General features: G+C 38.4%; 1 protein-coding gene across 1 annotated transcript; it reads right to left on the reverse strand.

Moving 5' to 3' along the window:
• Positions 1-5,321: 5,321 nt before the first annotated feature.
• LOC112254831 (homeobox protein HMX3) lies at positions 5,322-8,045 on the reverse strand. Its single transcript, XM_024427728.2, has 3 exons — positions 7,674-8,045; positions 7,242-7,558; positions 5,322-6,883 (listed from the first exon to the last, which is right to left on the reverse strand). Exons 2-3 carry the CDS (start codon positions 7,528-7,530, stop codon positions 6,273-6,275), a joined length of 900 nt encoding a protein of 299 aa, XP_024283496.1. The 5' UTR covers positions 7,531-7,558; positions 7,674-8,045; the 3' UTR covers positions 5,322-6,272.
• Between the last annotated feature and the right edge of the window lie 5,723 nt (positions 8,046-13,768).

A 13,768-nucleotide genomic window follows, 5' to 3' on the forward strand; every position in this document is an offset into this window, starting at 1 on the left:
AATGCGTAGGCCTGATTCACAATTTAAGAGGACAGACTGGGGATGAATTTCCCACTCACGAGGCTATGAGAAAATGTGAAACAGGTGCAACCATGGAAGTTAATCAGGGGTCTTTTAACGATGAGCTTCAGTGAGTTTTCTTTGACCTTTTTTCAATCACAAATATTCAATAGTTTGTTGATGGAATTTGACTAAATAATATTGTCAGAAATAGGCCTATTGCAAGACAACATAACACATTGTTATTACACTGTAGTAAACCCTTATTATTTCCCTTGCAAGATGTATAGTGTTGAAGTGAATGGAGAGAATAATATTCTACAGGTTTCACATCGGCATGAAGTTTGGATTGGTCATGATTCTCCCTTTGCCTATTATGCTAGATATAGATATAGTGTAAAATTTTACTAGTGTAAAATACTTTGTTTGGAAGATTCCCTCAAAGAACAAACCCCATATCCCTAACATAATTAGTTACAACTTAATAATAGCATACCACTGAGACAACCCTCGGGGGGAAATGCACACCATGCTATTACAGGCCACTGTAGACACAAGTACTGCACAATGACTTAATTGAAGGAATAGAACGTATTTTATTAGCCGTGTGCATGGTACAATTGGTCAGATAATCCAACAAACAGTTCTGGAACTAATACGGAACCTTAACTATTTTTTTTCTGAAAATAATAAACACATTCCAGGGCCATTATCTGCGATTAGGAATTCATTTGTTCATTACTACAGTTAATCTGCTTCGCGTGGAGTAGAGGCCTGCTAATTGATTGACTAATTGATCGGAGGGCGGGGGCGCTACCCACCTCCGCCCCTGCTCCTCCTCTCCCTCTCTCTCTCTGACAGTGTCTGGCGGGGCAGGTGCTGGGTTTGAGTTCGCAGTTCGAGCACATTATCCCTCTTTACTGTTTTCTAAGGGACCCCAGACACATTACAAACGGTCAGCTTTAATCATAATGTCAGCGCCCTAACTCTCATGCTGCTGCGCCAAGGGAGGGGTTGACGGCCCCAGCCTTTCTCCTTATTCTGTTCAATATTGTTTCGTATTGTGGTTTTGTTAATCCTTTGATAGGAGGAAGGAGTAACAGGATGACGATGATTGTAATGAAGACGATAATAATGACGACGATGATGGTGCTGATGAGGATGATGATGAAACCATGATTGTCAAGAACGCATTGTGTCCACCGAGATGTAGGCTAGCTACATTTACTGTGGTAATATATGAGGGCAGTCAGAATGCGCTGGATTTACGGTGACTACACATGAGGCGTGAAATCTGCCATGACAGTTAAATGGGCTGATTGTATACGCGCTCTTTTCAAACAAAGACCTTTGTCAACAGCAGCGATGTCTTTTTAAAGCTTTAATTATACCCGTATAAACTATCCTTAACAAGAAATCATCACATAATTAATCCCACACTTGAATACAAATTCAACTCCACATTTATTAGGATGTTATTTAAACAAATCTGAATATACTTTTCATGGTAGCCTATCAAAATAAAATAAATGGCATTATAATTCATTGTAGGCCTATATGCCTGCATAAAGGTAATTGTGTCATTCATATTTATTTGAACGTTTCTGAAGATCCTACATTCACGTCTCTGATTTGCAGTCTTTTTCTATCCATGACGTTTGTACATTTTACTTTTATAGAATTTTTTTTTTTCAGAAACAGCATTGCGCGGTATAACCTCGTGCTCTATCACAATGATAGGTGTTGTATTGCAGCCCTACTGCAATAACAGAACACGATCTTTACTATGGGAAAGGGGTCTTAGAAAGACAGATGAAGTTATGAGTAGCTTTGATCTAAGAATCAAGCTTCGATAAATATTAAACAAAGACCCCTACACGTGTGTATTATGATATATGATGTGTCCAACTCTAAAATAAGGAAATTACCAGAGAAAATGATATCAATAAATTTTCTAAGTATAAACGTTGATTATGTTTCGATTTTCATTCAAGGATCTGAGCCCAGCTCCTTTTTTCAAATAGGAGAGAGGGAGAGAGAGGGGTCGAAGCAGTCGTAAGAGCAAAACAGAGCGCCAACCCTGGAGGTGTAGGCTACAATTTATGTAATCTTCGGCTGGAAATGAATTGGGTAATTTATTGGAAAACAGAAAGTCAAGAAGATTGGATCAGTATAGCCTATCCAAGGGCTCCTATCCATCAAGTTCCAATTAACAACCTCACCATTGAGTTTTAATGGCTTTCCAATCTACTGCCCTGATAGACTCATCAATTCCTCGGGGAGAAATTAAGAAAATCGACCGCCCCTCGGCGTTTCGGTGTCATTCTTCACAGCAACTATATGTCAAATTAAAAACACAATTAACATTTAAACTGTTCCAATCAGACGGTGCCCCGCAACCTATGTTTCACTTAATAGAACTTTTATGAAAATCTTGATGCTCGCATTCAATCCTGAAGCAAATGAGATACTAGTATAAAGATTTCCGTTCCCTAAAAAAATAAGTGTGTCCAGAAAGTGTTGTGCTAAGGCCCATGTTATCCCTTAGACACCAAAAGTTAGTTTTTATTTCATACATTATTGACAAAATGATGCCACGATATTCACAAATGTATGTGGCAATGTACAAACAATTAGTAAAATCCACCTAAACTTTTGATATTTTTTTTTCAAGCTTTCCTGACTAATCATTTTGCATCATCATGATGTGGCCTGTGACACTTTGCTTCTTGAAAGTCCAGTATCTTTAAAACTGGACATCTGATATGCACAACATTTTGGGACTGTATCAACAGTGGACTAATGAAAATAAATAACAAAAGATCATTTTTGAGTGGATTTCCCTTTAAGCTCAATTAACATAATTATGCCTACCTACGGTAATGAAATTGCAACACAAGATACAGATATTTGCATGAATCACACATGCGTAAACAGATGCCCAGGGTTTCAGTAAAAGGGCTGAAAATACTTAAGCTGTTGGCACTTGATCAGCACTCAACTTTCCTGCGGTTACGTCCGTTGCCCTGTTCCTGCAAATGTAGGCTACTTTATCCTATTTTTGGTCTCGCCCCTTCTACTTTACATAAATATGTTCTACAAATGGAAATTATCGAGTTGTCATTTTTTTTCAATTTATGCGCGCAAATCAAGGTCATGAGCGTAACCAGAACTGCCCGTGAACAATGCCATTTTTTGTAACAATATTTTAGACGTTTGTAGATCAATATCTGCTAGGGGAAGAACGCCATATATCCCAATCTATTAATTCTCTGTAATGGGTCCATGTGGAGTTTGCATGATATAATACGTCAATACATGAGTGATTATCAGACTATATTTGAATGCACTCTGTCTAGTGATGCGGTCATAATAGACTAGCTACTGATTTGTTTTCGATAACTGCATTAGAGACTAAATCAGAAAATGACCTTTAGGCAAGGCGTTGACTGGTTTCTACTCAGCTGGAAGGAATGCTGAATACAACAACGAAGTAGGTCGAATCTTCAAGAGTCATTTTATAGTCAACTCGTTGCATATTGATATGTATATTATTCCATCTAACATTGTAGATAGTTAATTAAACTTTATATTAGGCTAATGTTGCAGCTATGTCATTTGAGCCAATTTATCTCGTCCACAATAAAGGAAAAATGAGTGACTGACATTAAACCGGTGAAACATTATGATTTAACAAAGAATATTTCCTTATGTATTAAAAGGAAAAAGTCAGTCCACAACATACCGTGGATACAAATTGTGAAGGTTTGAGGAGAGAGTCTACGTCAATCGTTGTCATGTAACTATCAAGACCTTTCGACTCCCTAAAACATTAATGTGGCCTACGGTGATCGATTGACTTGAGATAACTTTTTCAGAAGATACCAAAGGTTTTCTACTCAACACAAATGTATCTTTTCGACCATTTGCAATAGCTCTATGTCTACGTCATAAACATTCCACAGGTGAATTGCATTGCATTGCAGAGACATTGGCATTGGTGTGTGAATAGCCAGATGCAACCAAACTAAACCCTTGGAACATGAAAACGAATTGAGAAAACCCTAAATATAGGCCTTCATGTTCTGCTAACCCAGCTGAAACTACACAGACAAAATTGACAATATAACCATTACGTCAAAGACAAATTGCATATTTGGTGGGCTAATTGCACCTGTCCAGTGGTATACCATTACCGAAGACGGACATCGAAGCTGCATCCACAAGTTAAACGAGTATTGTTGCGAAATTAAACCTACACTTTTTTTAATGAAATGTTAAAATTAGCCTCGAGCTACGCACGCACACACGCATGGACACACGTCCACCACACGCACGCATACACACACACACATTTTTGAACAGCCTAATACTAGGGAATGTAATTTTTCTCTTTTGAATAGACTACATTACCCTCAAGATGGTGGCAATTACGCATCTAATTGACCGATACATAAAAAAAAAAATGTAAAACAATTTTGAAAGTGCATAATAACAGCAGGTTGATTACGCACCTGCTCAGGTTCTTCATTCACATAATAATGTATGGGTCTCACAAAATAAGCGTGTGGTTTCGGGGTAGGCCTACCTGTATTTACATTCAATATGGATGGCAAATTACACTATTTACTATTAACTAAAGCAAATAAAAAAAGGTTAGTGTGTGGTTTTAATATCTAACTTGGTGAAGTTGCGCCAATGTATATGCATAATGCTTAATTTGGATTAATTCTAACTTTTTCTGTTGTCCTTTGACGACATGGATCTACTCACATTTTCCACCGTGTTTGTTCCAAGGATACATGTTTCAATATACTGTATATAATATGTCAAGCGTCCAAATTGTAATAATCGTATTTAGTCAACCATCGCTATCTATGGCAATGTGTCTCCGAGGAGTGTCGGCCACGTGGTCTGCCAGACCAGTAGCACTTGTTGTTAGATAGACCCAGTCGAGCCTCTGTAATGGGAATTGACTTATGATCAGACACAGTATTTAGGCAGAATATCCTCCTCTTTGTATATGCTAGGAGCATATTGATTTCCTCTCACACATGACAATTTTGAAAGCCACAACAATTATATTGGGTCTATAATAAAGATTTGATGGAAAGTTGTATTGTTTGTTTATTTATATTCATTTTCATTATGCAACAATAGATCCTGTTCATAAAGACGTTTTGAAAGTCGACAATAGCCTAATTTGTTTGGGAGGCAAACAGGCAATATTAGACATTTCTGAATAGATGCCTGGGGCATATGTAGACTACACCTAATTACATCATGCATGCTTGAGTACGCACTGATTTGAAATATTTAAATATGGAATAACCTCCATTTATTTCACAACATAATTCAGCAATACAATATCAAAACGTGTTTTTCTGTACAAAGGAATAGCATCACCTGGTAGCTTCTTCCATTGACTCGATTCAATATATCCATATACATTTGTACACCATGATCAAGTTTCAAAAACACAAAAGGCAATGACATGTAATTCTTAGTTGTGCTATAAGGACATTGTCGAGCAAGCAGAAATGAGAATCAGTACATCAAAACAATAAGCCTATAAGCTACAATTATATTGTACATAAAACAATGTATCTTGATTGTCCGCTGCTAAAGCGCTTTAAGTTAAAAAAAGACAAGAAAAAAATAAGCCCGTTCGATAATCTGTCCGATATTCATTCCTAAATAGCTGAGCAAAGAGAAAACAATGAATTGAATGGGTCTATCACACAACTTGGGGTCAAATGCTAGTGCTTACAGTATTGCCCATATCAAAAATCACATTGTCCGATAGAAAACAAACCAATGTTGCCGAATTGTCATAACACACGTTGCAAATGGAAATTGAACGACATTAACTCCAATGTAATTTCCTGAATGTTATGGTTCTGCGAGGGGAAAAAAGGCTTGCTGAAATGTATTTTGGGGCAGTGTGAACTGGATAGTCTTAGCGGAAATTATCTCAAAGCTGCTATAATAACAAAAGGCCTAATAATAATAGACCTAATTATAATTATTTTTATAACAATAATTAGAAGAATACTTTTAATATTAATAATAACAATATGCTAATAGTGTGAAATTATACCAGAGAAAATGTAAACTGCAGTCTAATATAAAAATGCGCAATAGGTCCTCTTTGACAGAAAGCATGGCTCTCTTTTTTATTTTTATTTTTCTTCTTTAAAAAAATATTGTTTTAGTTTGTATTGTGTAGTGTTCTGTACGAGTTAGGAATATAGACAACAACCTCTTGTTTTTCAGACCGGTCTGAGTAGCGGCACAGAGGTGACGATTGGGTGAGAGTAATAGAGGTGGTGAGGGAAGGTGAGGAGCGGCTGGCTCACAGGCACGTTCCCGGTCGCACTGCCAGTCTCTGAGGCAGAGTTCTCGTGGTAGAGGATGGGCACTCGCACTATCCTCTGTGCAGTGGCGTGGCTCAGATTGGCAGCCTCTAGTTCAGCGGCAAGCTGTCTCTTCCATTTATTTCTTCTGTTCTGGAACCAAATCTTTACCTGGGTCTCTGTCAGGTGCAAAGACGCTGCCAATCCGGCCCTCTCCGAACTGCTCAAGTAGCGTTTCATGTCAAAGGTGGACTCGAGCTGAAACACCTGACTTCGGGAGAACACTGTGCGTGTTTTCTTTTTTCGACATGCTTTCTTGTCCCCACCGTCCTCGTTTTTCTTCCAGTCGTCTACCCCACTGTCTTTCTTTGTGTCCTCAGGATCACTCTCTTCAAGAACTATTTCATCCCCACTTTTGTTGTCCTCGTCTTCTTTGCTGTCTGGGTCAGATTTGAGCACCAGGTCTGGCGAGTCGCGATCCGTGCACGAGGTTGGAGAGGAGTCTCTTGCTCTTGCCTTCTCCGCAACTAAAATGACGACAGGAAATATGGGTTATAAACATGACTGCATGTTCAATACCTCGTTGACACTGGGTATGCTTTAGCAAATATATAAAACAGCAGTTGGCTATACCATTCACTTGAACGCATAATAGAAAAATAGAAACATACAATGCTGACAATGGCCTAACGTTAAATGGAATACTTATCATAAGTGACAACGTACTTGCTGAGTATATTCTTTTATGAATGTCATTTGACAGATGAAAGCTCAACCCACAGCATCAATAGCAATTTACACTATACAAATTACGCACATTATACGTTTTCTGATAGTGTAAAAGGTAAAGAAAGAGATGACAATCAGATGTTCATGGACTTATACCTTCGGTTCTGTGTAGATGACTGGCTGCACTGAGTGTGTAGGGATACCACCATGCTGAGGCTCGCTCCAGATAGTGCGCCGGTAAGGCAAACCTCTGTGTGGGTAACTCAAAGCGAGGAAAGTTGAAGTCCCCGACCTGGGAAAGAGAAAAGCCCCCTTCAAAAGCAACCTTTGCCGAGGCGAAGATGGGCTTGGGTTTGGATGGTTTACTATCACAGTTTAGCAAGTTCTTAATGAAGAAGGGAGAGTCTTTCACCGGAGTGCACGTCTCTTGCGCCGTCTCGGGCATTGCTGCTTGGAGGTTGTGGTCCTAATGCCTTAGACCACAAATGTAAGTGTTAAATGACTTAGAAACAGTGATATTATTCAAATAGAAGACTGGTAATTGTCCTTCTTTGCGATGTTTTAAATTAGGAATATCGTCTTGATTACCAGATGATCGAGAACGACAAAAATAAAATACACATCAGAAAAGTAAATGTTCTTCAGAGAGAACAAAATAATATCGATATTGCATCCAAGTCTTGTGCGCTCCTTAGTCAAAATGCAACTGTGTCCACCGCGTCAGTCTGGCGCCGAATGCTAATGATGAAATAAAAATGTCATCCAAGTTAAATGCGGAAAGTATATGGCGATTGGGCATGTACAATGGCAAATGGGATTAAGGAAGAGATGGGAAGTAGAAAGAGGGGGGAGAGACGGGCAGAGAGAGAGAGAGAGACAGAGAGTTAGAGAGAGAGGGGGTGTAGGCTACGCGATAACAACGAAGTCCACCCTAACATTGCGCTTTGGCTGTAGGCTGTAGCGTTGTGGTGTTATTGGTCTTATATAGTCCAATTAGGTCGCAAATGAGGGCAGGGTTAGCAGCACAAAAGGAAATGTTTGGCCTGAGCTTCTTTGGAAGTAGGCTACAATAGGCAAATTACTCTAACCGAACACAGAGTATAGTCTAATAGCAGAGTATGCCTATATCACAATTTGCTAAATAAAATTAAAAATAAAAATATTAGAAAACATTATAGTGAATATTAGTTTGGGTATTTTGAGGTTGTGGTATGATTCATAGTTATCGAAAATATAGACTAGATTCATAAAGAGCAATAACAATTTTCGGCAAACTATGGATGTAAGTTTTGCTTTTCATAATGGCCATTTTCGTAACACAAACACCAACAAAATAAATGCTCATGTGCTCAGATGAAGATAGGCCTACAACAAAATAGAATATTGTGTATTAGAGCACATTTGGGAAAACATATTTTGATTATTACCCAGTAAATACATTTTTCAAATTTCCCATAATAGGCTACACGCAAAATGTTGTGTAAAATATTTACCTAAATAGGGCCTATTCTACTTACACGATTCATTCGACTATGTTTATATGCTAGCTATTATAGCTTTACAGGGTAGGATACAAACTTTCATTATTACAGCACAGACAAGATAATTTCCCTACAGGTGTCATGTTTTGACACAATTTGGAGTGAATAAGTTAAATTGATGAACATTTGGACTTTTCCCCTATGGACTATCTGCCAACAATTCTATTGAAAAAGGTTGCAAATTATGTCCACATTATCACTAAGCCTATTATGAAAGGTTTACAGAATAAGGAATCTATATTAACATTTAAATATAGCCTAATTAAAATATTGTTGCAATCAAATGATTGTTAATTGGATGCGCATGTTTAATCACTTGCATAAATCCAAATGTAGTCATGTTGCAATTATTTGCATTGCTTATCAGGACACAAAGGCTTATGGGACACATGCTGAATTGTGTATGCTATAACATAGGTTTACCTCAATAAAAGGTAAACCATACAACATTCTGACACAGTTGATACATTTCCCCCTTATTAATTAATTAGAACAATTCAACCCAATTAAACCCAACAATTTAATAAGACTCATCTGTGTTGACTTTTTTTCATCGGAGATCTGAACACTGTTTTCGAACTATCATTTGTTTTTGCTGATTTATTTAGAAATGCATTCTGAAATGGTCTCAGAAACAGTCACGGTTAGCCAACTGTAAGCCTAAACTATGTAATGAATGAGCCATTCTAATCATATTTCTACTTTATGGATCTCTAAAATGTTTCTGTGTTGCATAGTCATTATTTTTTTACCAAATCGATTTAGTTCATTCATTCTTTAGATTGCAGTCCTCGTAAATGCAGTATGTATGTTCACTCAGTGATATTAATTTACTTGCCAGAGCATGCCCAATGAAAAATGAATAATGAGAGGACAGCGTCCTCTGTGGGCAATAAAGGCTAAATGCAGGACCTTAATCACAGATGGAGACGAATAAGCAACAAAAGACTTGTCACCATGGCTACACACTACTTCACAAAACAACACAATCTCACATTCAATTTGTGCAAATATGGCTTAATTCGCGTGAAAAGACACCAATTTTAGTGCGACTTAATTCGTAGGAAAATACACATTTTTGTGCAACATCATTCATAGGAAAATACATTTTTGACTGGGATATTTCGGAACAATCTTTCGAAAGTTATTAGAGCAATGCATGATGGGCAACGGTGTTCTACACTGCCTTTTTTGTGTACCACATTTATTTATATATATTAAAAAACGTGTTAACCCAATATTGTTAATCAACCAGGTTTTCACCAAAATAATAATATATAATAGTAGCCTTACATTTTTATTTTTTTATTTTATTTATTATTGCCAATACTGTTTTCTATGCTTATTTCCACTTAATAATTTGGGATACTGGTGCACTTGCAGTCAGAAAGGCCCGTGTTTCGTGTAGGCAAAAGTAGGCCTACACGATTTTCTTAATAAAACCTTCAACATTCAACATTCATATTTCGTGGAGCCTACATCACACAATTTTCTTCATAATGCATTTAATACAAGCCTCCACTTTTTCGTGTACATTACACAATATATTTCATAATTCATTTTATACAAGGCTGTCAAATTTGATGATGGTTGCCAGATTTAAGAAGAAAAATATAGATTTTTTTGTTTCGTGGAATCGATGAAGATATATGATTGGGGAATGTGGATAGATTTTTATGATGGGAAATTATAATAAACCCCATAATACACACAAGCATACAAACACTTACACACATACATTCACTTTGTTGGTACTCATGTTATAGCCAACTCTTGAGTTTTGTATGAATACATTTTTATAAAATATTTGTATCTAGTTGTGATGTATTAATTTTCTTAAACTAGTTAAATGTTTGTAGTTTGCATGTTTCAGTAATGATTAACATGGTTAAATAGTCGTAAATCCCGGCTTGATTTAGCTTTTGGTATATTTGGCATTTTTAGACATTCTGTATTTCCAGTGAAGAAAGGAATAATTAATCAACACACTACTGTAAATAAATGGACACTACCTGTTATGAAACAAAAATTGCTCTCCGTAAATACAGTGCATTCGGGAAAGTATTCAGACCAATTCCCTTTTCCACATTTTGTTACGTTACAGCCTTGTTCTTAAATGGATTAAATAAAAAAAAATCCTCATCAATCTACAATCCAATCTACAATCCATAATGACAAAGCATAAACAGATTTTTAGATCATTTTGCAAATGTATAAAACAAAAAAAAACAGATACCTTGTTTACATAAGTATTGGGACACTTTGCTATTGCCCGTAGTACTCACTTCTGTCATCATGAAGTTCTTTGAGAGGCTAGTTAAGGATCATATAACCTATACCTTACCTGACACCCTAGACCTACTTCAATTTGCTTCCCCCAATAGATCCACAGACAATGCAATAAGCATCGCACTGCACACTGCCCTATCCCATCTGGACAAGAGGAATACCTATGTAAGAATGCTGTTCATTGATTATAGCTCAGCATTCAACACCATGGTACGCTCCAAGCTCATCATTAAGCTCGGGGCCCTGGGTCTGATCCCCACCCTGTGCAACTGGGTCCTGGACTTCCTGACGGGCCACCCCCAGGTAGGAATGAAGGTAAGAAGAAAGCCCTTCACTGATCCTCAACACAGGGGCACCACAAGGGTGCGTGCTCAGCACCCTCCTGTACTCCCTGTTCAACCATGACTGTGTGGCCACGCAGGCCTCCAACTCAATCATCAAGTTTGCACACTACTTAACAGTAGTAGGCCTGATTACTAACAATGATGAGACAGCCTACAGGGAGGAGGTGAGGGCCCTGGGAGAGTGGTGCCAGGAAAATAACCTCTTACTCAATATCAACAAATCAAAAGAGCTGATCGCGGACTTCAGGAAACAACAGAGGAAGTACGCCCCTATCCACATAGACGGGACTGCAGTGGAGAAGTTGGAAAGTTTCAAGTTCCTTGGCATACACATCACAGACGATCTGAAATGGTCCATCCACACAGACAGTGTGGTGAAGGTGCAACAGCGCCTCTTCAACCTCAGGAGGCTGAAGAAATTTGGCTTGGCCCCAAAAACCCTCACAAACTTCTACAGATGCACAATTGAGAGCATCCTGTCAGGCTGTATCATTGCCTGGTATGACAACTGCACCGCCCGCAACCGCAGGGCTCTCCAGAGGGTGGTGCGGTCTGCCCAACACATAAACGGGGGGCAAACTACCTGCCATCCAGGACACATACAGCACCCGATGTCACAGGAAGGCCAAAAAGATCATCAAGGATATCAACCACACGAGCCACGGCCTGTTCACAGTACAGGTGCATCAAAGCTGGGACCGAGAGACTGAAAACAGCTTCTATCTCAAGGCCATCAGACTGTTAAATATCAATCACAAGCACCTTAGAGGCTGCTGCCCTATATACATAGACTTGGAATCACTGGCAACTTTAATCATGTTTAAATAATGTTTACATACTGCTTTACTCATCTCATATCTATAAACTATATTATATTCTACTGTATTTTAGTCAATGCCACTCCGACATTGCTCAATCTAATATTTATATATTTCTTAATTACATTACTTTGAGATTTTTGTGTATAGTTCTGAATCATTTTCAGATACTACTGCAGTGTTAGATATGACTGCACTGTTGGAGCTAGGAGCACAAACATTTTGCTACACCCGCAATAGCATCTGCTAAATACTGTATGTGCAAGTAACCAATAAAATATTATTTGATTTGAGGCTCGAAATTTAAGCTCAGGTGCATCCTGTTTCCATTGATCATCCTTGAAATGTTTCTACAACTTGATTGGAGTCCACCTGTGGTCAATTCAATTGATTGGACATGATTTGGAAAGGCACACACCTGTCTATATAAGGTTTTGAAGTTGACAGTGCATGTCAAAGCAAAAACCAAGCCATGAGGTTGAAGGATTTAGCCGTAGAGCACAGAGACAGGATTGTGTCAAGGCACAGATCTGGAGAAAGGGTACCAAAAAATGTCTGCAGCATTGAAGGTCCCAAAGAACACAGTGGCCTCCATCATTCTTAAATAGAAGAAGTTTGGAACCACCAAGACTCTTCCTAGAGCTGCCAGAAGTACAACCATCTCTGCAGCACTCCACCAAACAGGCCTTTTTGGTAGAGTGGGCAGATGGAAGCCACTCCTCAGTAAAAGGCACATGACAGCCTGCTTGACGTTTTCCAAAAGGCACGTAAAGGACACTCAGACCATGAGAAACAAGATTCTGATGAAACCAAGATTTAACTCTTTGGCCTGAATGCTTAGTGTCTCGAGGAAACCTGGCACCATCCCTAAGGTGAAGCATGGTAGTGGCATCATGCTGTGGGGATATTTTTCAGCAGCCTGGGAGACGAGTCAGGATCAAGAGAAAGATGAACAGAGAAAGTACAGAGATATCCTTGATGAAAACCTGCTCCAGAGCACTCAGGACCTCAGACTGGGGTGAAGGTTCACCTTCCAACAGGACAATGACCCTAAGCACACAGCCAAGACGACACAGGAGTGGCTTAGGGACAAGTCTCAATGTCCTTGACAGAGAATGGTCATACCCACGATGACTCAACGCTGTAATCGCTGCCTTAAGGTGCTCCAACAAAATACTGAGTAAAGGGTCTGAATACTTATGTTAATGTGATATTTCCATTTCTTTTGAATAAATTAGCAAACATTTTTACAACCCTGTTTTTGCTTTGTCTTTATGGGGTGTTGTGTGTAGATTGAGAGGGGGGAAAAAACAATTTAATCAATTTTAGAATACGACTGTAACGTAACAAAATGTGGAAAAAGTCAAGGGTCTGAATACTTTTCGAATGCACTGTAAATAATGATACAAGTTATATCACCTTAAAAAGGGTTTATTTAAAACCTGTTGGGAATAGTGGCATAGGAGAGTCTGAAATGAGCAGAGGCAGTTGGCCTACAAATGGTGGCGTATGCCTTGTTACAATAGCCTAAGTATTATAAGATGATTGACACAACCATAATAATCATCATGAAACGGCCTTGGACTTGCCATATGTGTTAGCCAACATAATTCATTATTTTACATGACCTGTTTAACTGCATTGATATGGCTTAATTGATCGTAGTCCAGACTTGGTATAGTTGCAAATAC

Source organism: Oncorhynchus tshawytscha, linkage group LG01, assembly GCF_018296145.1.
Source record: "Oncorhynchus tshawytscha isolate Ot180627B linkage group LG01, Otsh_v2.0, whole genome shotgun sequence".
Lineage (NCBI taxonomy): Eukaryota > Metazoa > Chordata > Actinopteri > Salmoniformes > Salmonidae > Oncorhynchus > Oncorhynchus tshawytscha.

Bases quoted from the DNA above. Each gene is read 5' to 3' on its own strand.
- LOC112254831 (XM_024427728.2), bottom strand. From the start codon at position 7,530: ATGCCCGAGACGGCGCAAGAGACGTGCACTCCGGTGAAAGACTCTCCC. The intron at 6,884-7,241 runs GTATAAGTCCAT...TCGTCATTTTAG, and splicing joins TCATCTACACAGAACCGAAG to TTGCGGAGAAGGCAAGAGCA.